Genomic DNA, 25,112 nt, shown 5'->3' with positions numbered 1-25,112 from the left:
AGAAAATTCCTCCAACGATGCAATTACCAAAGCTATCACAAGAAGAACCAAGAAATCTGAATAGCCATTTGTATGACAGAGAAACTGAAATCAGAATTAAAATCTTTCCTACATTAAAAAAAAAATCAGAACCAAGCAACATCACTGGTGAATTCTTGTCAAACATTCAAGGAAATAATATCAGTAATTCAATTAGCTTTATTTTCTCTGTACACTAGCAATAATATACCTGTAATGACTCTGACCTATATCAGAAACACATGCAAAACACTGGTCCTGATTTCAATTTTCATTAAAAAAAAAAAGCAAAGAATAAACAATAAAAAACCAAAAATAAGAAAATGGAAGAAGAGGAAGGAGCAGGAGGGAGGAGGCAGGAATGTGACAGATTTAGGACAGTGAAGCACTCTAGGCCACTATAAAGGAGGGTATGCATCATTTCTAGTCGTCCAAAACCCACACAACAGACACCACCAAGCGTGACCCCTAATGAAATCTGTGGACTTTGGGCGACTGATGTGTCCAAGTAAGTTCATCAGTTACAGAAAATGAGCCATTCTACTGTGGGATGCGGATAACAGAGAAGGCAGGAGGGGCCGTAGCAGGGAAATGTGACTTTGCGTTTTCCACTCAATTTTGCTATGAACTTGAAAGTGCTCGTAAAAGTAGTCTATTTTTCAAAAAATATACATGCAGGTCTTCAAAGACGGAATTGGAAAAAGAAAGTGTGAATTATTTTATGAAAGTTTTAATATTGACTGCATATTACAATAATTGTGTTTTAAATATGTTCAGTCACATAAAAGATATTAATATTTTAAAAAGAGGAGTAATAGGGGCTTCCCTGGTGGTCCAGTGGCTAAGATTCTGTGCTCCCGAAGCACGGGGCCCAGGTTCGATCCCTGGTCAGGGAACTAGATCCCACATGCTGCTACGAAGAGTTCGCTTGCCACAACTCAAGGTCCTGAATGCTGCGACTGGGATCAAAGACTCCAAGAGGCACAGCTAAGACCCAGCACAGCCAAATAAACAAACATTAAAACAGAAAAAAAAAAAAAAGGGAGTAACACCCAGTACTGTTGAGAACTGTTGTACTCAAACTCTCTCTTGCACTGGTGATAAGAGTATGCTGTATCTTTCTGTATGATAATCTGCCAATACATTTCAAAAGTTAAACAGTGACACTTTTAAGAATTCATTTATTCAAAGTATATAACAAAAGAAACGCAATGAGATGTATGCACAGTAGGCCCATACAATGGAATTCTAGGCAGCTATTAAGTCCAGTGAATTAGACTGCTATTTTCAAACACAGAAAGACATTCATGATAAACTGTCACGCTGACAATGCAAACTGTCAGATTACAAGACGCTATAGACAGAGGAGCCAGTTTATGAAAAAGTACATAATATTAATGCACACATATGCACTATATGGAGACGCCCAGTAGATTATTCAACAAAACTTCAATCATGATATCCTGTGAGTAATGAGATGTAGTGATCTTTTTGTCTCATCATATTATTTTCTCCTTTCACTTGAATTTTTTTTTTTTTTTTACCATAGGCCTGGATCTTTTTTCCCAAAACATAAGGGAGGGCATTAATAGTCACAAACATATATGGACAACACATTTGTTGAGTATCAGCAGTTGGCTACTCTAACTTCCAATCTATTTTGGCAAAGTTCATTGTGTCTAAAGAAACCATTCACTGATTATGTACTTTGGGGCAAGTTCCTCAATTTACTCTACTTTTCTGATATAAGATCAAGGTGGACTGGAAAGAGTGAATTTCAGGGTTAAAGTCTAGTGACTACAGTGTGAGCCCAGCACTGCCAAACTGGGATGAGACTGACAGAAAGTTACACGAGCAGTTCCCGTGGGACACACTTTCTACAATACTTCCACTAGTGAATGTCAGCAGTTGCAGAAAACTGAAAATCAGGAAACACAATGGTTCAGGACACCAACATGATGAAAAGGGAGAAAAACCAGAATTTTTTAAATAGGAAGAAAATCAGTAAGGAGAAATATGTAAATAAATAAATATAGAGAGATACTGAGAAAAGAAAATGAGCTTAAACTAACAAAAATTTCCATTAAAAAAAAAAACTGACAGTTGACTAGACTGCCTAAAAGACAAAATAAGTTTAAGCTATGCCTTGGCCAAACAGAATGAAAATTTGATCATTATCCACATGTTAAGATCTAAAGTACCTGAAATATGAGATCTCTATAAGTATCCTTTATACTTGTAACGAGTAAGATGAATGTGGTATCCGGCTCCTGCATTTATAAGCAAGCAGTCTCACTGCTGACCAGTCTACCTTCATTTAAATCCTACTGAACACAGAGCGCCACGCCAGACATATGCAATTCAAAAGGACGTGCAACATTATTTCTCGCCTTTGAAAAGCTTACCATTTATTCAAGGAAGGAACTGGAGTACCAACACAAACTTAGATCCAATGATAAGAACTGAGACACAGGGCAGAAGAACAGAGTTATGGCCCAAGAGTAAGAGTGATGCTGAGTCATCACACCTGAATCTGAGCTGCGTCAGCAGCAACTTGAGGCTAGAACACAGACCATGGGAAAGGAGCCGAATTCCCCCTGCTTCTCGTGACAACTGGGCGAGGGAGCTGGAAATTATTTAGCTACAAGATGCTACTTCACTGAAAATAAAATACCAACCATTAAATAAGTTGTCATTCCGTGCACCACCTGGTTAGTGCTGGATTCCTGCTGAAACGCTGCCAGAACTGAGAGGAAAAGGAAGTCATCAGGAAATAATAGCTGTCTCTATCTGTTTGACACGGACTTCACCAGCACAATAATTAAAACAAGGAGAAAAGGTCCATGCGGTAAATTTCATAAAGCCTGGCGAGCTCCCCCAAACTGAAAAACAAATAAATTAAAAAAAAAAAAAATGCTTAGACAAACCAAAGACCAGTGAGCCAGGACTTCTCACTGACTAATTCAGAACAACTCTTCCTCATAGCCTTATTAATAAATGAATCTTCAAATCAGAAGCGATCCCATTCAGAGAGGATATTAACACAGGCACTTCAATAAATTAAACAGAATCAAAACTTCATCATACCCAGCTGTAATTATTGGTTTCTCAAGAGCTCAATCTTCTACTGTGAGTAGCAGTTACAGATGGGGCTGGAAGGTGTCCAAAAACCCAACAAATGTGATAAACCTGATGTACATTCTCTCTCACTAGATTGTAAATTCCTTGACGCCTGGGGCCAGTATCATCTCTGCCTTCCTTTTAGCATAAGGAATGACGTTTTATACGTTCAGATGGATAAATGGGTGGACAAACAAGCCGTGAACAAACAGCTGTATGTCACAGAGATTGAAAGTTTTAACAGAATACTTGGAATGTTTGGGAAACTAACTAGCAGGTTGTTAAAGACAGGTTCTGGGAAAGGGAAATGACTGGGAGTGTGAAGGGGGCTGGAACGGGGACAGAAGAGGCACTCTACAACAAAGCCTCCGCTGCCCAACGTGGGGGGAAGCGGGGCGCTGAGATGGCACGAGGCCTGGTGGAAGGGGTAGGGCGAGGACAAGGAATTAACTAAGGAAGACAGGCAACAGGGCAAAGCAGGGAGGGACATGAAGAGCACAGAGAACGCCAAGGAATCTAAATGTAATCCGCGGAGTCTATGACTTTTCAGCACAGAAGATGTGCTTTTTTCCCTTATCCCACTTGAGGAACTTAACATTGGTTCTCTTACTAAAAATAATATGCTGTGTTCACAAAGGCAGAAGAGAACTGGCATTACTAAAAAGTTAAAACAGTACCAACTGACTTCCCAAAACACATGGGAAAAAGACAGGGAGAAACATTAAGGGCTGTATTAGCCATTAATGTGACCAAAAAATTAATAACTGCATACAATGGAACAATGAAAAAAAATATGCTGACTAATATTTGGGGCTTGTCCTAGATAGATGTTGAGAAAAATCTTATCTATTTGGTGGTAAGTTAATTTTAATTTCTTATAACATTTCTACAAAATTCTACCATTTGTAATTTTTCCCACATACATTTTCTCATGTGATAACACAAAATGGATTCATTTATTAAGCCCATATTACTGATGAGGCAAGAGACATAAAAAATTGATAATCTGCCTAAAGTCACAAAGACAGTAGATGATGCAAACCGATTTTTGAGACAAGATTTTCCACATTTTATAATAAACCAATACTATTAATGAAAGGATAATATTTTCAAGTGTAATTTTAGGAGGGAGTTCAGTTCAGTCGCTCAGTCGTGTCCAACTCTTTGCGACCCCATGAATCACAACACGGCCAAGCCACCCTGTCCATCACCAACTCCCGGGGTCCACCCAAACCCATGTCCATCAAGTCAGTGATGCCATCCGACCATCTCATCCTCTGCCATCCCCTTCTCTTCCCGCCTTCAATCTTTCCCAGCATCAGGGTCTTTTCAGATGAGTCAGCTCTTCGCATCAGGTGGCCAAAGTATTGGAGTTTCAGCTTCAACATCAGTCCTTCCAATGAACACCCAGGACTGATCTCCTTTAGGATGGACTGGTTGGATCTCCTTGCAGTCCAAGGGACTCTCAAGAGTCTTCTCCAACACCACAGTTCAAAAGCATCAATTCTTCGGCGCTCAGCTTTCTTTACAGTCCAACTCTCACATCCATACATAACCACTGGAAAAACCATAGCCTTGACCAGATGGACCTTTGTTGTTGGGGGAAAAGGCTTTTATATATATCATGGTGAAAAGAAATTACATAAAGAGGCAAGGAGAATTTTTTCATTCATTAATTGAAAGAGTTAATCAGTCAGTCATGCCGACTCTTCGTGACCCCATGTACTACAGCCCACGAGACTCCTCTGTCCATGGAATTCTCCAGGCAAGTATACTGGAGTGGGTTGCCATGCCCTTCCTCAGGGGACCTTCCTGACCCGGAGACTGAATCCAGGTCTCCTGCACTGCAGACAGACTCTGTGCCATCTGAGCCACCAGGAAACCCTTTATCCATTAAAGCAAGCTGAAAGACGTCCGCTTTATAGAACTGACAGCAGTGATAACAAATGAGAGGAAAAAGGTGAAATCAAAGCCTTCAATAATTTGAACACATCACTTACAACAACATTAACTTAGAGACGGGAAAGCTATCCTAGTTAATCACAGAAAGTCTTCGGGAGAAACTGTCCTGTGGAGCCAGCTCACGATATGGTCACCAGGGGCCTGCTGTGCACAGCAGTCAGCTGGAGCCGTGTGTGCCAAAGCAGAAGACTCTGCAAACTCAATAAAACAGAGAGAACAACCTGCATGGGATGCACCAGGGTGTGTGCAAGGAAACACCTACATACACTAGCTGGCAAACGCACTCAAATTCTCTGAACAGATGTAAGAGAAACGGCCACCCACTTCTTCTCTAGGAAGGGGTGTGAAGGCACTCTGGATCTGAGGTGGGGAGAGACTTACTCTTTTCTGTATTCCCCTTTATATAATAAAAATTTTTATCATTTGTGTTTTTTTCTGCTATAAAAGACTGTTACTTAAAAACCTTTCTAAATGACTGCCATTAAAACAAAAGTATAACTGATGACAGGTTTGATATGCTAACGTGCATTTAGGGGTGACTGACACTATCACCACGAGCTGAGCTTTAAGGGGAGATACAAGGAGACTGCACTGGCCCGGAACAACTCAGCTGTGAACTGCACTGGTCCACGCGTGCAGTCACTTACACCCACATCATTTTCAATACATGTACGGCTGGTCCTCCATATCTGCGGATGCGGAATCCAGGGATACAGAGGGTCAGCCGTGGACCTGAGCATCCCTGAATTCTGGTACCCGCCATGGGTCCTGGAAGCAGTCCCCTGCGGAGTCTGTACACTGAAGTAGAAGGAGACAGCACTCTGGGTAGACTGTACACAGACACGGAAGGGAAATGCACTCCGCAGAGAGGAAGCGTCTCTGAGCGCCACCTAAGATGTGTCTGCGTGGTGAGCCATGTGGGGTGGAAAGTCAAGCCTAAAACGGTCATCTGAGCCCAGGTCACAGAGGATCCAGAACATCAGGCTTAAGGCTGAGACCTTATTGTGGAGATCAGGGTCTCCTAAACATAAGAACCTATAGGTCCCAGTTTGAGAAAGACTGCAGTTAACAACGGAGGCTGCCAGCTGCTTGGCTGGACAAGACGCCCCACCCGCCAGCCACAGGCTCAGATGGCAGCCTAGGCCAGCAAGCAGGAGGCTCCCTCAGCTCCGGACGGCGATGGGAGACAAAAAAGCAGCCTCACTTCCGCAACAGTATCTGACTAGCTCCTCGATCGGAAGGCCGAGAGTGATCCTGAATAGAATCCAACAGGATGGAGGAGAATATTTTGACTAGGCAACTGTGACGGTCAGAACAACACGTCCACCCACTTTGTGATCTTAGTCTGCAAGGCCAGAGGCTGGTTATTCCCAGGTGCTTTTCCAGCCATCAGAATAAAGCAGTTAGACATGTAGCTTAGCTTTATTATTTAGGAGAAAAATAGTATGAATATGCAGACTATCAGTTGCTGTTGTTAAGTCACTAAGTCGTGTCGGACTCTTTGGGACCCCACGGCCTGCAGCATGCCAGGCTTCCCTGTCCTTCACTATGTCCTGGAGTTTGTTCAAACTCATGTCCATTGAGTCGGTGATGCCATCCAACTAATTCTGAATTTTATTCATTATACCTTTTTAAAAACTCATTAAAAATAGATGAATATGAAAGTTGTTTATAATATTTACCAAAAGCCATAATTAGAATTACTATCAGAAGTGTATTCTAGGCTGTAGCCTGAAATGCAAAGAAATACACTCATCGCTCATTAATCCTCATCTTATCATAGTCATTGTGAAATCATTCTCTTAGCTCTGGAGTCAAACGGTTTCACTGATGGACACAATGTCATTATATATTAAATATGTAATATATACACATACTATATACATATCAAACAAAAGCATCTAATTATTATTTCTTATGAATTAAGAAAGGTATATACATTTTGCTTTAACTACAACAAAAATAACCATTGTTTAAAAATATATTGACATATTTGATTCTCTCTCTTGGCCATCACAGCTTTATGGTAGAAAGAGAAAGATGGTTACTACTGTCATTTTAAAGACAAAGAAACAGGCTCAGAGGGGTTACAAGTAATACCACAAAGCTAGAACTCCAAGTTCTTCTAAATCCAATCTAACTTCAGAGTCCTGCCATCCCAGCTAGCATAAAACAGCAGTGAATGAAAACAATGAATTAAAAGAGCAGATTCTCTTCTCACCAAAGAAACCATAAAGAGAACACCCCTCCTCTGTGTACCTCTCATGGTTAAGAAGACTGAAAATAAAATGATCCCGCAACCCTGGGAGCCCCCCGGGAGCCCCACTGACCGCTCACCAATGATAAAGTCTGTTTGCCCAGACATCCATATAAACACTGTCATCTCTGTGTCATGACACGAACAAGGCTACTGAGAACTCAGGAACATACAGAATGCTCCTAAATAAAATTTGCTTAGAAAATATAAACTCATAAATGTTATGAAATACCTTTGAAAAGAGATTGATATCAATGATTTAACAGAATTCTGCTTCAAAGGTAACTGCAGGACTTAAATCCTGACACAGGGTTCTCAATCATCTTCACAACTCGCTCTCTGTCACTGGAGTATAACTGCTTTACAACGCTGTGTTAGTTTCTGCTGCACGATGAAGAGAACCAGCCAGGGGTGCACACATATCCCCCCTCCTGAGCCTCCCTCCTGCCCACTCCCCCATCCCACCCTCTAGGTCATCACAGGGCACTGAGCTGAGCTCCCCATGCTGCCCGGCAGCTCTCCACCAGCTGCCTGCTTTACGCGCGGTCCTGTGCAGGCGTCAAGACTAATCTCCCAGTTCGTGCCCCACTCCCTCCCCGTGTCCACAAATCCACTCTCTTGTGTCTGCATCTCTGTTCTTACCCTGCAAATAGGTTCTGTACCATTTTTCTAGATTCAACATACATGGGTTAACATACTATATTTTTCTCTTCCTGACTTACTTCACTCCCTGTGATAGACTCTGGATTTATCCACATCTCTACAGATGACCCAATTTCGTTCCTTTTTAGGGGCTGAGTAATATTCTGTTGTGAGCTTCCCAGGTGGCTCAGTGGTAAAAATACCACCTGTCAACATAGGAGACCCGGGTTCAGTTCCTGGGTGGGGAAGGTCTCCCGGAGAAGGAAATGGCAACCCACTCCAGGACTCTTGCCTGGGAAATCCCATGGACAGGGGAGTCTGGTGGGCTACAGTCTATGGGGTCACAAAAGAGTTGGACACTACTTAGCAACAACAACAATATTCCAACACATACATATACCACATCTTCTTTATCTAGGCACATAATCCAGATTTTGGCAGAGCATAAATAAAGTTTTCAAGTAATTAACACTGGAGTCACTTTTAATCATCAGTAATTTATCCAATCAGGGGCTTGCCTAGTCCGTTTCGAAGCAGTGATAAGGCAACCCGTGTTTGCATACATTTGCTGCTCGCCACAGCCACAGGATTCCTTCAGCACTCACTCCAGAAAGTTAAACAGGCAGGCAAATGAGTGAGAGTGACGGCATTACTGGGGTGGCCTTGGATTCGCTATAAACCTTGGCCACTCACACACTGCAGTGCTTATTATCAGTGCACTCAGAACTCATAACCAACTGCACCTTGCCCCTAGCTGATAACATGTCCACCAAGACCCCTACAGCCACATAATATTACCCTGTCACGTACGATGTGAGAGTTGGACTATAAAGAAAGCTGAGCGCCGAAGAATTGATGCTTTTGAACTGTGGTGTTGAAGAAGACTCTTGAGAGTCCCTTGGACTGCAAGCAGATCCAACCAGTCCATTCTGAAGGAGATCGGCCCTGGGATTTCTTTGGAGGGAATGATGCTGGAGCTGAAACTCCAGTACTTTGGCCACCTCATGCGAAGAGTTGACTCATTGGAAAAGACTCTGATGCTGGGAGGGATTGGGGGCAGGAGGAGAAGGGGACGGCAGAGGATGAGATGGCTGGATGGCATCAGTGACTCGATGGATGTCAGTCTGAGTGAACTCCGGGAGTTGGTGATGGACAGGGAGGCCTGGTGTGCTGCAATTCATGGGGTCGCAAAGAGTTGGACACAACTGAGCGACTGAACTGAACTGAATCTCACCTCATCATCAGAAACTCAGAGACGTGGGCCCTTAGTTTATTTCCATTCTAATCAGCTTCTAGTTTGTCAATATTAACTCTCAGAAGTTCAAAAATTTTCCACATATATAGAATCCTTACTTTCCTGTTTAAATTAGTGAATGTTAAAAAAAAAAAAAAAAAGTTGGAAGAAAGTGTAAAGAACAGTCACATTGTGACTTCCAAGGCCTGCTCGGTCTTTGTCATGCCACCAAGCCTTCACAGGAGAGCTGCCAGACTCATTGCTAAATCTGTATTCTCCACCAAACACCATCTTCAAAGTGAAACTAACTCGGCGGCCTAAATAAACTAGCACCTTCCATCCTCCTTGCATCTGATCCTTGCACAGTAGTAAGTGGGGGCCGGGGAGGCTTCTTTACCACCTTCCTTTCACATTCCTTTTTTCCACGCTGATAACACACATCAAAATAGGAGGGAAGTTCCTCACTGACATCTGATTTCTGCTGAAGTGATCACACCTTTTTTCAAAGACTTTACAAACACAATACAGAACCAAGAGTGACTTACAGCCATTTACAAAGCATTTTCATGCCATTTTCTATCGGACTCTCATAACAATTCTTGAGATACAAAGTGCAAACGTCTTATAACTATGAAAAGTGAAATCAACAGACACTAAACAACTCTACCAAGTTATGAAAGTAATAAACATCCAAGCCAGGACCAAAAGCCATGTTCCACCCTTGTCCTGTGTCTCTCCACTTCATCATGGAGTCTGTGAGGTTTTATTCTGTTTTATTTGTGGAAGGATTCCAGACTTTAGGTTTTTAGAAAATCATGTCATCAGACCCATTTACCCCTACTTACCTTGAGACAGAGATTTAACTGGCTACTCACATTCAATCAAAGAGTAAGCATCAGTTTTATTTAGAGTGTGTCTGCTGAGAGTTTCCGAAATTACCTTTCATAATACTCACCACCACCCCCCCATGCACCGTTGGTGGAAATGTAGACTCGTGCAGCCACTCTGAGAAATAGTATGGAGGTGCCTCGAAAAATTAAAGATAGAATACCACAGGAAGAAAGCAAGGACACTAATTAGAAAAGTTATACGCACCTCTGGGTTCATTTCAGCATTATTTACAATAGCCAAGATACAGAAGCAACCCAAGTGCCCATCAACAGATGAAAGTGTGCACAGACAGACAGACACACACACACCCCCAACCTGGACCACTCAGCCACAAAGAATAATATCTTATCATTTGTGACAACATGCATGGACCTAGAGAGTATTACTGCTAAGTGAAAACAGTCAGAGATAGACAAGTGCTGCACGATTTCACCTATAGATGGAACCTAAACAAACGCACAAACACAACAAAAAGGGTTACAGAGAACACGTGTCGTTGGGGGAGGTGAGTGGTGAGACACAGGTGATTAAGGGAGGGAGATTAAGGAGGTACGAACTTCCAGTTACAATACAAGTGTGTCATGGGTATGAAATGTACCCATGGGTACCCACAGGTATGTGGGGAACATAGTCAATAACCAGGTAATACCTTCATAGGTGACATTATAACTAGATTCATCCTGGACGATTCTGAAATGCACAGAAATAACAAATCACTACTCTGTGTAACAGAAACTAACATAGTGTTAGAGGTCAATTATACTTCAAAAATAAACAAACTCATTTTGTAAAAAAGAGAGAGAGAGATCAGACTGTGGTTACCAGAGGGAGTGGGGGAAGAGAGAATGGAATAAAGATGGTCAAAAGGTATAAAACTCCAGTTAAAAACTAAGTGCGTGCTGAGGGTGTGACATGATAAAGACCACTTACACTGCTGTATGTTATAAAGCTGTTGAGAGTAAATCCTAAGAGTGTTCATCACAAGGGAAAAGCACTTCTTTTTCTTTCTTTAATTTGTATGTATAGGAGATGACCGATGTTCACTAAACCTGGGGTGGTCACTTCACGATGTATGTAGTCATACCACTATGCTGCACACCCCAAACTCGTACAGTGCTGTGTCTCCATTATATCCCAACAAAACTGGGAGGAAAAAGAAAACACCATGCTATATTATGCTATTTTTATTTTCCAATCAAAGAAAAAAAGAAGTAATCAGGTTAAAGAAATACAATAACAATATTCACTCCTCTAATAGCTTCCCTCTTTCACTAGAAAAACAAACAGATGCCCAAAGGGCACACTGTGTCCGAACAACAAAGATCAAAGCTTTTTTCAAACAAAAAGTATTTCACGAAATGATTTTTTTAAACAATAAAAGAAATAAAAACTTTTAAAAAACCAAATAAATTGACACAAAATAATGAAAAAGCAAAGTACAATTAAAAGTAAAATTACAAACTGAAGAATTAACACAGTCCAAAGAATATAAAAATATTAAATGTCTCATAAATGAAAGAATAAACACCTAGTACACCAAAAAGCAAAAGTGAAAGGAGGTAAATACAAATTCCAGGATTTAATACCTCCGTGCAGATGCAGGAGGCAGTAGAGACAACCCGCAGCCTCGCTGGCCCCAGTCACTAAAGACCCAGAAGCAGAAACAGGGCCTCGGGCCCTTCCTCGGGCTGCAGAAGCTTCAGCACCCCTGCCCTCTGGGCCATCAACATCTGTGTGGGAGGAAGACAGCTCCAAGACCACGGAGCTCCGCCTTACTCGTCACCTCCTCCAACGCAGAGACCCACCACCCACTCTCCCCAGCTGCAACGTTTAAATTAAGTGCTGCAACTCAGAATAAGAATCGCTAAGTCCCTTAACAACAATAAATGAATAATTCTTGCGTTTTGACCAAATTAAATTCAGCCATACCTTAAAAAAGGCAAATTCTAGTTGTATTTCAAATTACATTTTAAAGTAAATACAAATCATACGTATTTCAGAGCTGACTCCCTGGAGAAGACCCGGATGCTGGCAAAGATTGAGGGCAGGAGGAGAAGGGGGCGACGGAGGATGAGATGGTTGGATGGCATCACCGACTCCATGGACATGAGTTTGAGCAAACGCTGGGAGATAGTGGAAGACAGAAGGGCCTGGTGCGCTGGAGCCCACAGGGTTGCAAAAAGTCGGACGTGAGAGTGAACAACAACCAGTTGTATAGGTTAAATCTGTCAAACGTATTAAGTACAATACAGATCATACATTTCAAAGAATTACACTACCATGAAGATGTAAGCTGTAAACCATGGCAAATGTAACCTGGTCTTACTGTGATGACTCAGAAGGCATTTCTGGTGTTCAGTGACCTCATTGCCAACACTCTGGCCACCATTTGAAGAAACCACAAGTAAGAAAGTAGTGGTGTTATGATACAAGGTTTAAGGCAGAAAATTTAACATGAAGGACATCTCCACTCTTCTTCCCAGGCTTATCAAACACAAAATGATCATTGTCTATTTCAATCATACCTGAGGGAAATAAATCAAAAACTTACCAAGAGATTCTATGAATCCCCCAACTGAGTAAACTCTAAGGAAATGGATTTTATAATGGCCTTATAAAGAATTCTAGATAGCTACACCAGCCTCAATGACCAAATGTAGAACAATGCCAGGTACAAAGTATTATACCATAGATTACTCATGTACATCTTCAACTATCAAGCTATCAAATTATCAAATGAAATAAATATTTACAAATTAAAATGCTGGCTTTCAACTCATATTCCAGTTTAATGCTTCCACCTTTTGGAGTAAACAGTTATGAAAAAACACAACAGTAACCACTGAAAACTTGGAAACTAGTATTTTTGTATGTGGTTTTTAGCTTAAAAGGTCCTCTGTGACATGTCAAAACCTGTACACAGTAAACACAACCAACATATAACCTTGATGAAATTGTGTTGTCCCTTATTTTCAACAAAATTTTCTGCAGATATTTGTCATCAAAATCACACACTGCACAACAAAACAACACCAAAATTTAGTTCTCATGTCCTCTGTAGTAATAAGAATACAATAAAAAGAAAAAAACAAATATTTTCTAAAAATAAACTCATTGTTTATAGTTATTAAATAGAAAATACCATTTTAATTTATATAAAAGACTAACAATGGCCAAGACCTTGAAAAAGATTCCCCAAATATCACATGACTTCCTCTTCCAAACATCATATCCAAGACACACTGGAATCTCAAAAAAAAACAAAACTTCATAATTCTTCCTGAACCACATCCATGTACTTTTAATGTGCAGACCTTGAGGACATTAACATACTTCTGAACTCCCTGTGTTTCATTTTAGCCAATGTTTTCTGCACAAATTCATGCTATTTCAAATAATTTTTAATTGAAATTAATAAAAAGTCTAAATTTTACCACTACTCAAGGGACAACATTTTAAAGGACTGCTTAATTTTCATTAATGATCATGAACACTAAACATATCTTTTGCTGGTGCAGCTTTGCTACCCAACCAAGACAAAATTATTTCTGAAATGACTAATTTCTGGATGCTTACATGCTTGCAGAAGACCATCAGATGTACTAAACTGATAGCTCTACGCTTTATTTTCAGATTCAAATGATAAATAAGAAGGAACTGAAAGAGGAAAAGGCTCCATCTGATCTTTACCAGTTCTGCCTACTAAGACAGAGTTTGTGGTTTATCAACAGTTCTACAAAAAAAAAAAAAAATTTAAATAAAGCACATACTGCTTGTGAAGGTAAAAAAAAAAATAGCCTTTCAAAGCTCTACACATTAAATTTTTTTAAGATTTAAGAAATATAAAATAGGTGTTGGAAATACAGCAGCACCTTTTACTAACTTCACTGTGATAACAGAGTATAACTTAACAAGTCACTATTGAACATCATCTGTATGAGGACAACTTCCAAAAATCTGCAAGAGATCCAGAGACAGGCTTGTCCTTAAGAACTTAAAATCCAGTGTCCACAGGGAGCAACAAAGACCACGTCAAGGGAGACTAGAACTGCCATGAGGCAAATATCAAAAGGATAATTACTCAGCGACTTCTTTTTATATCCTTTACTTCTGTAGCTTCACTTCCACAAATTTCACCTGCTTGATAAAGTTGTTACATTCTTGAAGATAAGATATTGATAATAATACCTCTCAATACCTTTCACAATTTTCATTCTTTTTCTTTAAAGCCATCATAGTACCTTAATAATAGTGCTTCAACAATTGAACAAATACTCACTGAACAGATATTTGGGGTCAGACACTGTTTTGGGCTCTGAGTAAACAAAACTAAGCCCCACAAGCCCCTGCCTAGGCAGTTGACACCATAGCCGAGAGACTGCTTCTTAATCAGCTTCCTTAGTCACAAGTATTTAGACCAAAAGCGATATATTCTTTACTCTTAATTAGTCACAAGATTCTGAATATGAAGTACAACTACCTTTGGAACGAGATAACTGCCTGGAACCCAGCTGAGAGCTGACGAGACATGCGGCTGTCTCCCCTCCATCACCTGGGGACCCCCCCGGACCCCAGCCCCTCTGCACAGAGCTGAGGGACCTGCCCCCCTCACACTGGGCGTGGGCACTGCAGAGCAGGCCGCAGCCCTGACACCACCAAGTCCCTGACTTGAACATGCCATCTTCTCAACTGCTCTGCGTCTGTGCTCGGCCCATAACTGGCGCTCAGACACGTGCTCAGGGAATTGAGAGAAGCCTGAGGATCTCCTATGACGTTCACACTCTTCTTGCCATTTTCGTCTTTTGACTGATCCCTGTGTAGTACCACAACAACTCTGGTCTAGCCTAGCGTCGGGGAGGTTCTAAACGGGCGGCTTTCTCAAACTGCTGCAGAAAAGGTCAAAGCTATTAGAATATGCCGATTATTTTAGGGGCAGCACAGCCTAACGGTTCGAGAATCAGCAAAACAGGTTCAAGTCGCAGTCCCACCTCTGGGAGCTGTGTGTTACTTAACCTTTCTGAGATTCCATGTCCTCATCTTTATGAAAATAATAGTCCCCACCTCATGTGGCTGTACTGAAGATAAAGAGAATATGTAGGCTCTTTCCACAGCTACTGACACACTGGGAAATATTAGTTTCATTTCTATTTCTGTAATACATCTAACTGGAGGCCTAATCAGAGAAAATAAATTGGTAAATTAGGTGCTGTAACCATGCCATCACTTTATTTCATTAACTGAGAAGTTATAAACCAAACTGGGAAGTTATAAACCAAAAAAAAAAAGTCTTAATGAAATTCACTCTAAATATACTTACACACATATTAAAGCTGTTAACCACAAACTACAAACGGAGTATCAATATAAACCGGGAAAATGAGAAAACCCAACCGACAGAGGTATCCTTGATCCTCAGTTCAGAGATCTTTGCACCACAGCAAGTTTGCATCATTCTAATTAATTCAGGTATACCAGGATTTCTTTAAAATTAAAATGCTCCCCTGAGGGCTGTCTATCAGTTGTTCACACCTCACTGTGAATTACTTTCATCAGATAAATATATTAAGTAACACCACCTACTTAAGGCAACTGTGATTTGAGGAGTGGTGAGCCAGGTCCTGCGGGGCAGGGGAGGGCTGTGCCGGGATCCCTGGCCAGGGAGGGTCTCTATGCACTCATGGGGCAGCATGACAACGAGGCCCTGGGGGGCTCCCAGGGGCAGAAAAGCCATCAAAGTGATGCCCTTTACGGACACGTCCAGCTCCCTGATTCTACGCTCTCTGCTGAAGTGTGCCCAAAGAACCCAGAGCCTCAAACAGTGTCTGACCCCAAGTATCTGTTCAGTGAACATTTGTTCAACTGTTGAAGCACCATTATTAAGGTACTAAGATGGCTTTTAAAGAAAAAGAATGAAGACTGGGAAGGGTATTGAGAGGTATTACTATCAAAATCTTTTCTTCTTTAAGGATGTAACAACTTTTATCAAGCAGGTGAAATGTGGGGAAGTGAAGCTACAGAAGTAAAAGATATAAAAAGAAGTCGCTGAGTAATACTCCTTTTGATTAAAGCTGCACAATTAAACAACATGTGAATAAATAAAAGCACCTAATGAGACAAGTTACAATCAGAAAACAAGCTCTGCAGCATCCCTATCAGAGTAAGAATCGATAAACACTGAGCCCTGAAGTTGACTTGCTTCCTACCCTTCAGGCAGCTGCGGGGAGGAGGAGGTGATCTCAGAGCCAAACAGAAAAGGGCAGCTCTTATCAACTCTACTCCAGGTAGAAACAAAGGGTCTGTCTCAGAGGTGCGCCCCTGAAGAGCCACAGGAGACTCTGCCCCTGGTTAGCAGCTCTGAGAAAGTAAGTGCTGCTTTCTGCTGCAACGTGGGGCACGCTGTCAGAACGTTCACTGAAGATTTGCTCTAATTCCTCCTAGTGCATCTGGGGTGAGAGGGACTCAAGAATTCCTTAACCAACATGAAGCTGGAGCAGAAAAGCATAGTAGCCGCATTTTACTCACAGATTTCCACCCCCCCACCCCGACTTTGGGCAACATGTAAATCTCCTTGACCATCTTATGCGTGATTCACCAAAGTTCTACTCTCTGAATGCCACAGTTTTCTGGGGTTTTCAGTGTGTGGAGGGGTATTGACGGGCTTCAAGGCGGCCTCCACAAACACACATGCATGGCGCGTGTCCCAGTAAATCCTGTGATGGGAGGCAGGGGCAGAGTGGATGTGGGGCCTGAATGGGGGTGGGGGGCGGCCCTGAGCACAGGAACCCCAAACAGCCCCGCCCCCGGCAGAAGGTGACAGGTCAGTAATGTCCCCGCAGGGCTTCCCTGGCGGCTCAGTGGTGAGGAGTCCGCCTGCCGACGCAGGAGACGGGGGTTCGATCCCTGGTCCAGGGAGATCCCACATGCTGCAGGGCAACTAAGCCCAGGCACCACAATCACTGAGCTTGTGCTCTGGAGCCTGGGAACCACAACTACTAAAGTCCGCACACCTGAGACCCGTGCTCCACGACGAGAGAGGCCACCACAGTGAGCTGGAGCCAGAGAGCGGCCCCCGCGTGTCACGACGAGAGAAAGCCCACTCGCAGCAACAAAGACCCAGTGCGGCCAAAAATAACTAAATGAATCTAAAAATTAATAACGCCCTCGTTGCAGCCCACCAGGCAGCACGCACTGAGGGTCACGTCCACAAGCGCGGGCTCTGTGAACTCACTGGACCAACACTAACCTGACCGACGGTCAGACACCACACTCAGACCACTTTCTGTCGTGCATTCCGTAAATACTAAACATGCCAGCGGCTGCACCACACTGTTCCTTACGAATACAGTCACTGGATCACGGGCTGGTCCTCAAAGAGGTCACTCAGAGCGGGGCAAGCAGACGCTGAGACACATCTGCATGTCTCTGCATTACTATCTTAGATGTACCCGAAGAATGTGATACAGGCAGAAGCAAAACGTAATGAATCTGTGTAAACAGTATCCCTCAAGGCAAAAACCTATCAAATGCAAAAGGGAGCTCAGGAGGACACAGTCAGGATTCTTTGGCCTAAGGTTGTGATTTAAGAAAAAGGAGACAGTTCAGACTGTTCACATGAGCTGGAGATCAAAGGACGGAGCATCTGATACTGACCGGGCTGGAGAAGCTGATAAAAGTGGAAAGTTGGTGGCAAGGTGGGATCTGCTCCTAAGAGAAGTTACTCTCTCTGGCTCAAGAGAATGGGATAAAAAAAAACAAGCTCTGCTAAAAGACGCATGGAAAACCACCAATAAATAAAAAAATAAATAAAGATGTTAGCTCAAAGATTCACTAAATATGGACATGGAAATCCTAAAAGTGGTGCAGTGTGAATACCACAAGGACAAGGCTCAGTAAGCATTGTGGAATCACACCTCATTCATTAATTTCCCGGAAGACACTCTATTCCTGCTTAAAAAAAGTACCTGTGCCACACACAGTTTATACTCCAGGACTAAAGAGCCTCTTGATGAGAGTGAAAGAGGAGTGGAAAAGTTGCTTATAACTCAACATTTAGAAAACTAAGACCATGGCATCTGGTCCCATCACTTCACGGCAAACAGATGGGGAAACAACAGAAACAGACTTTCTTTCGGGGGGCTCCAAAATCACTGCAGACAGTGACTGCAGCCATGAAATTAAAAGACACTTGCTTCTTGGAAGAAAAGCTATAACCAACCTAGACAGCATATTAAAAAGCAGAGACATTACTTTGCCAACAAAGGTCTGTCCAGTCAAGGCTATGGTTTTCCTGGTAGTCATGTATGGATGTGAGAGTTGGACTATAAAGAAAGCTGAGTGCCAAAGAATTGATGCTTTTGAACTATGGTGTTGGAGAAGACTCTTAAGAGTCCCTTGGACTGCAAGGAAATCCAACCAGTCCATCTTAAAGGAAATCAGTCCTGAATATTCATTGGAAGGACTGATGCTGAAGCTGAAATTCCAATACTTTGGCCACCTGATGCAAAGAACTGGCTCATCTGAAAAGACCCCTAATGCTGGGAAAGATTGAAGGCAGGAGATGAAGGGGAAGACAGAGGATGAGATGGTTGGATGGCATCACCAACTCAACAGACATGAGTTTGAGCAAGCTCCAGGAGTTGAAGATGGACAGGGAGGCCTGGCGTGCTACAGTCCATGGGGTTGTAAAGAGTCGGACACGACTGAGCAATTGAACTAAACTGAACTGATTTCCCTGTCCGAAGCTACTACATGTGAGCTCCAACGGAGACACTAGATTTAAATATGCAGTGAAAAGTGAGAAAGTGTTAGTCACTCAGTCATGTCCAACTCTTTTGCGACCCCATGCACTGCAGCCCGCTGGGCTCCTCCGTCCATGGGATTCTCCAACAAGAATACTGGAGTGGGTTGCCATGCCCTTGTCCAGGGCATCTTCCCGACCCAGGGATCAAACCCAGGTCTCCCGCATTGCAGGCGGATTCTTAAAATATCTACATGTTATCAAATCTACTAAAAACCGATAGACTGAAATAGAGACTCTGGAGCCAGGCTACTCTGGGCAAGTTGTCTTCTTTTCTGCCCACAGGGTTTTTTGTCAAGTATGCAGGACTGACTGTCGGTGACTCAAGCCCCACACAAGCAGGGGCTATGGCTCCTGCCCCTGTGGGTGCGGGGCCAAGAGCGCAGAACAGAGAGCAGGGCCATGGGGCCACCGCCTGAAGGGAACCCCAGGAGGAGGCGTCTCCCGCCCTCCTCCAGCAAGAGCCGCTCTTCAGTTCCCTGAATCTTCCTGGGGAAAGCAGCGGCGGCACGCCTCCAGTAAGTTCCGCAGTGCGAACTGCAGGCAGCCCATCCCTGCGGGATGAGCCTCCCTGACGGCTGGAAGCGAGAAAAAGACAGTGGAACAGGCATGATGACGGCGGCCGGCTTGGAGGTCTAATGGGAAGAGCACGGAGAGCTGGATGCCAGCACCTGGCTCTCCAGGAGCTGGGGCAGAAGCTACCAGAGGGGCTGCCCTGCCCGGAAAGCAGCCACGCAGAGACGCCCGGGCCACCAGCCCTCCGACACAGGGACACACTGACCTGCTCTCAGCAGTGCTGAACACCCGTCAGATGTGATGGGTGCTTTCCACAAACTCCATGCAATGCCCTTGAGACAAGTCCAAACAGGTAAGAGGAAGGCTGTCCCTCACCAGGGCCAGACGTTATCAGCTACATCTCAACAACGCCATTTCTTTTTCTTTTTCTTTTTAAGGCTATTTATTTATTCGGGCTTCCCTGGTGGCTCAGCAGCAAAGAATCCACCTGCCAAGCAGGAGACGATGGTTTGATCCCTGGGTTGGGAAGATCCCCTGGAGAAGGAAATGGCAACCCGCTCCAGTACTCTTGCCTGAGAAATCCCATGGACAGAGGGACCTGGTGGGCTACAGTTCATAAGGTTGAAAGAGTGGGACGTGACTTAGCAGCTAAACAACAAAAAAGTACGTATTTATTTATTTTGGTCACGCTCCAAGACATGTGGGGACCTCAGCTCCCCAACCAGGAATCAAACCCGTGTCCCCTGCACTATAAGCTCAGGGTCTTACCCACAGGAACTGCTAGGGAAGTCCCCTATGATGCCACTTCAAATCTCTAACTACATCCTAGTTAGTGAGGATCTGCCTCTGAAGACATTTATGATCTAAATCACTCAGGACAAATAAAGGAAGTTAAAACTTCTCTGTTAAACAGTAAACAAGAAACATGCCAAATACCTTAATTATCAATCTTAGCATAATTACCCTAACCATCGTACTTCCTACTGGATCAACTAGACAGTCATTAAAAAATACACCAATATACTGAGAAATAACTCATTCAAAAAATGAACCAATGTTTTAAGAAAGGCAAAGAGCACTGTAGTTGATTTCCACTCTCTTCCCTGCTAGTTGTTTAGTGCATCTTTCATGATGACCTTGCCACTCCACCTTCCACCCCTACCCCCACCTATGGCTACTTTAGGATTGGTCAGCCCCAAGCCCACTTGGGCCACTGGGACCCAATGTTCTGGGGATTTGGAGAAAGAAACTACCCCCGTTAGGACCATGACAAGCCAGTGTCTGCCATCCCCAGAGTTATCAACAAGAAGCAGGGTTCCAAGCTATCTGAGAGCCACGCTGCCACCACAAGGAACCGAAGTCTCCCAGTGACTGCACTCCTGTGGGTGGCAAGCCCAGAGGCAGAAAGAGCCGAGGCCTCTGGTGACCTACTTCTAAACTTCCTTTTATGAAATAGTGTTTCCTTATAATTTAAATTGGTTTCATGTTGTACCCTAAAACATCATAATTTACACATCTTGTTTTACATGTCCATTAGAACATACTAATGTCATCCACGTTCATGTAAATGTTAGCAAAACAGTGTTCCATTTTAAATAAGCTGATGCCCATATGAGACATTAAATACATGGCTCTCACTGACAGTTAAAAATATCCGAATAACTTTCTGGAGTAATTTCTGAACATTTTGCCCTTCAATAATTAGCAATAAAACAGAAAACTAGTTTAAAAACATTTAGAAGCATCAAACTCTCAATCTGACATAAAACTTTGGTTATATAGTAGTGTTACTTTTTAGAGCACAAAAAGGGTAATTCTTAGACCCTAAAATATTAGTCAAGTTCACAGTGTTTAAGTCACAATCAAAAAAGAACTGATGCTAATGCTTTTTACATAATCAAGTTTAGCTTTTTTAAAAAAATCTTTAGACTTTGCTGCCAGTGAGCCATTTTAATGGAATACGTGGGTAGGACAGATTAACTGCAACCTACAGAGAAGCTGAACATGTTTATTTTAACCACTTATAATATTTTCAACTTCATCGTGCTAGATAAACAGTTAAAATACAAAGATGTTTCCAATGAGCAGTGATTTAAACAATGAAACCAAAAGAGCGAGAAGGTAATAAAAGAAGGGCAGAAGTAGAAGGTGCCTACTGAAAAGGCTAGCTCCTAAAAAACGGATAAAGGCAGAGAGAGGAGGTAAGCAGTAGACTCGGGACCCCTCCAACACAGGCGTGGAGCTGGTGTTCCATGAGGCAGGCCCACCCTTTCATCAGGAATCAGCATGCATTCAAAATGGCAGAGAAACCCCCATGCCCAAAGGAATTCAGCCTGTTCTACAAGCACGTCAGGTCAGCATTATTTCACACACCTTAGCTGATGTCACAGTAGATATTGTGAAGATTTATTCCTATCATAAATACACTACAGAATACATTTAAATTGGAGCTGAAAAAAAAAATAACGTATCCATTGGAATCTTCAAAGAGAACGTATTTGGACCTGGAAACAACGTAAGCAGATTATACATGCAGGACAACGAAAGATAACCTCTTCAACCGGAGAAAGCTCACGTACAGCCTAGGATCTCTCCTCGCCTGGGGGACAAACCTGACGACAGCTGTGGCTCAAACAGGCCTGAGTGCGGCAGGCAGGGCTGCTGGAGCCAGGAACAGGCCTGCCTTCCTCCCTAAAATTAGCCCTGCCCACCTCACCGCAGCTGGGTTGGGCGCCTCTATTTTAAGGTGCGCGACTCCAAATTGCTTAGGAGCATGTAATTGCCGGCCAATGTGGGGAGCTGAGAGTGTGGAGAGACTTCCCAGCCCGCCTCAAGAGTGGACAACAGTCTGGACAAAAGTCGCACACAGTGAATCATCATGCTATCCGGGGTCTAAGTACACAGGCGGTGAAGTCATACCCGGGAGATATCCATGAAAGATACAACACGGGCAGAACGCAGAGAAAGAGCAAGAGGAGACAGCGCCTCCTCTCACCCACCAGCCCTCCCCCCACCACCCAGCACCCACCGCCCGCCCCCCACAAAAGCAGGGGGAAAACTGACAACAGTCATGATCCTAAGGTGTCCTCATCATCTCGGGAAATTATCATGTACCAACTGACAGCTGAGACCCCTTCCAAGCAATGCCACAGGGCTGTTTACCGCCCTCTGAAAGGCCCTGGCTCCCGGAGTAAAGCCCTCAGGGGGGGCTGCCCAGTCCACATTCCACGCCTGGGGAACTTGAGACGGGAACTGGTGTGGCTCCCGCTTGTACCAGTGAGAAAATTTTCACCAGCATTTTAAACAGGAGCTGAATTTTCAAGAAGGAATGAAAGAATATCCCCGTAACTAACAATAACGTCATCAACGAAGTTGTAAGTTACATGGCACTTACACACTCCTGAAATTTAAGCTACACAGATAACATTCTTGATTCCCACCACCTCAGAGCTAAAACTCAGCCTCAATTTTCCGACCAGAACTTGAGACACTAGACACAGAAGGTATATTTAATACAAATCCTGTCCTGATACCACCGCATTCCACACGTCTACACCCTAAGCGTTTTTTCTGAACTAGCAAAACACACGTACCTTCATTTTCAGAGGCATGACATTTCACTTTCAATACCAAGTCAAAGGTCCTTTCTGGATTTTCCCTGAAAGAAAAAGAACTTTGTTAGTATTTCTTTCCTATGACAAAGTTTATAGTAACTCTAATAGTTAATCTTGTTCTTGTCTCAATAGATTCCATGTAACGATATGACCAGGCTTCCCAGGTGGCTTTGTGGTCAAGAACCCACCTGCCAATTCAGGTGAGACCCAGGTTCAATCCTTGGATTGGGAAGATCCCCCGGATAAGGAAATAGCAACCTACTCCAGTATTCCTGCCTGGGAAATCCCATGGACAGAGGAGCCTGGCGGGCTACAGTCCATGGAGTCACAAATGAGTGGGATGCGACTTAGCCACTAAACAACAAAAAACTACATGGTCACAAGGGAGAAGGAATAAAGTGTTTTCCTGGTTCAGCAACTTAAGCGCACTGAGGCTGACAGTTCAGAGACTTTGGAAAAACATGTAACTTCTGAGTCTCCTCCTCACCTAGAAAGTACCTGTCAGGGTCACAGGACAACTGTGAGGATCACAAATCGCACACTACACCTGCAAGTGCTTTATGAAGTATTAAGTGCTTATAAATAGAAAGCTTTGCCTTCATCTTATCAAATCAAAACTGAAAAGCCAGAACGTTCCTAACAGGCTCTACCTTTCCCCACCAGCAGAGCTTAACCGCAGGGTCTCTGGCTTGTTATCAAAGGACTTGCAATATAGACACAACGGAATGACTGGTTCCCCCTGCCACGTTCTAGAGCACCATGAAACACTCATAATGGCCCTTAAAAGTGGAACTTTGCATATATTGTCTTGAGACAGAATTACAGTAGGGAAGCACGTTTTAAGTAACAAACTATACATAGCCTCCGAGGCCAACACAAAAAGATAATGTCAGCTACCTGGGAAAATTGGACTCCTATTTCAATCCTGGAGTTGATCACTACGAACAGTAAGGTTTTGCTTCATTCAAAAGTTACCAACATTCACTAAACGCTCACACATTCAAGGTATACTTTGTTAATTTCAAAAAGTGAATGGAAATCTATTGAGACATCTTTAGAAACATTGTGTTCTTTTAAACAGGGTTCTGTTTTAATCTCTTTCTGCCAGAAGATAAAAGATCAAGCAACATCTGATACCACAAAATCCATGTGACCAAAGTGTTAATGTATCTCAGTTATTTCTGCCACTTGGTTGTCTCTGTAGCTGTTTTTAACAATGCATTTCCCTCAAGAAACTAACAGGTATGTTGGCTTCTAAGTAAGCGCTCTATTTTTTAAAATTTATTACAAGAATCTAGAAACAGAGAAATTGGCAAGCCATATAAATTACTCTGCAAATTCCTCAGCCGTCCCACTATTAAGTTGCTTCAATGGGAATAATCTGAACTCCGGTGAGCCTCCCTCCTAATCCAGTTAACGTCAAAAGATATACTTTTTAAAGTCCCATACCTAGCACCCTCCCCCAACATATCAAACACTGAAAAAAATTATTTTCCTATTTTCCTAAGTCTTTAGAACCTCTCTTAAGTGTAAATACAAAATACTCTGTTAACACTGGGAAATGTTAAAGGATTTTAACACTAAAAGAAATATATACACGATATTCATGAACTCGGGTAGGTGGGGGTTAGTTTAAGAGGGTGTCAAAGGAAGAAAGAAGGAATTTTTTTGCAAAGTAAGTTTCCGGAGGAAAATATAAAACTGCCCCTAAGATAACTGTAAAAAAAAAAAAAAAAAAAAAAACCACCACACTGTTCAGATGGTTTTTTGCCTGCTGAAGGTCTTGAAGAAAAGCCCAAGGGGCACCCAAGGGTGCTGCTGACCACAGGGCAAACACTCCCTCCGCGAGCCCCTCCTGCCGGCGCCGGTATTCCACGCCCGGGGCACCCTTCTGCCCTGAGAAGGGGCCGGAGGAGGGAGACCCGGGGCCGCCGATAAACACCCTGGAAGCGCGCCGGGAGGGCAGTCACGCCCGAGCCGCCAGCCCGCCCGGCGCGCGGCAGCGGGGAACCGGCCTCACGTCCGCCCGCCTCCCGGGACCCGCAGCGCCGCGCCGGCGCC

The 25,112-nt window shown here is 43.2% G+C and overlaps 1 protein-coding gene and 1 non-coding gene across 2 annotated transcripts in view; one reads left to right on the top strand and one right to left on the bottom strand.

Moving 5' to 3' along the window:
- The window catches only part of DENND1B (DENN domain containing 1B), a 269,985-nt gene that overhangs the window by 236,380 nt on the left and 8,493 nt on the right, over window positions 1–25,112 (bottom strand). Inside the window, exon 2 of the mRNA XM_040263718.1 lies at window positions 23,031–23,095. Within this exon, the coding sequence (XP_040119652.1) occupies window positions 23,031–23,095 (65 nt within the window). The remainder of the gene's footprint in view (window positions 1–23,030; window positions 23,096–25,112) is intronic.
- TRNAR-CCG lies at window positions 842–914 on the top strand. Its single transcript has one exon. It is a non-coding gene; the product is annotated as a tRNA-Arg (tRNA).

Source organism: Oryx dammah, unplaced genomic scaffold, assembly GCF_014754425.2.
Source record: "Oryx dammah isolate SB20612 unplaced genomic scaffold, SCBI_Odam_1.1 HiC_scaffold_21, whole genome shotgun sequence".
NCBI classification, from domain to species: domain Eukaryota; kingdom Metazoa; phylum Chordata; class Mammalia; order Artiodactyla; family Bovidae; genus Oryx; species Oryx dammah.
Note: the sequence above shows the minus strand (reverse complement) of the source record. Positions and strands in the feature narration are given on the sequence as shown.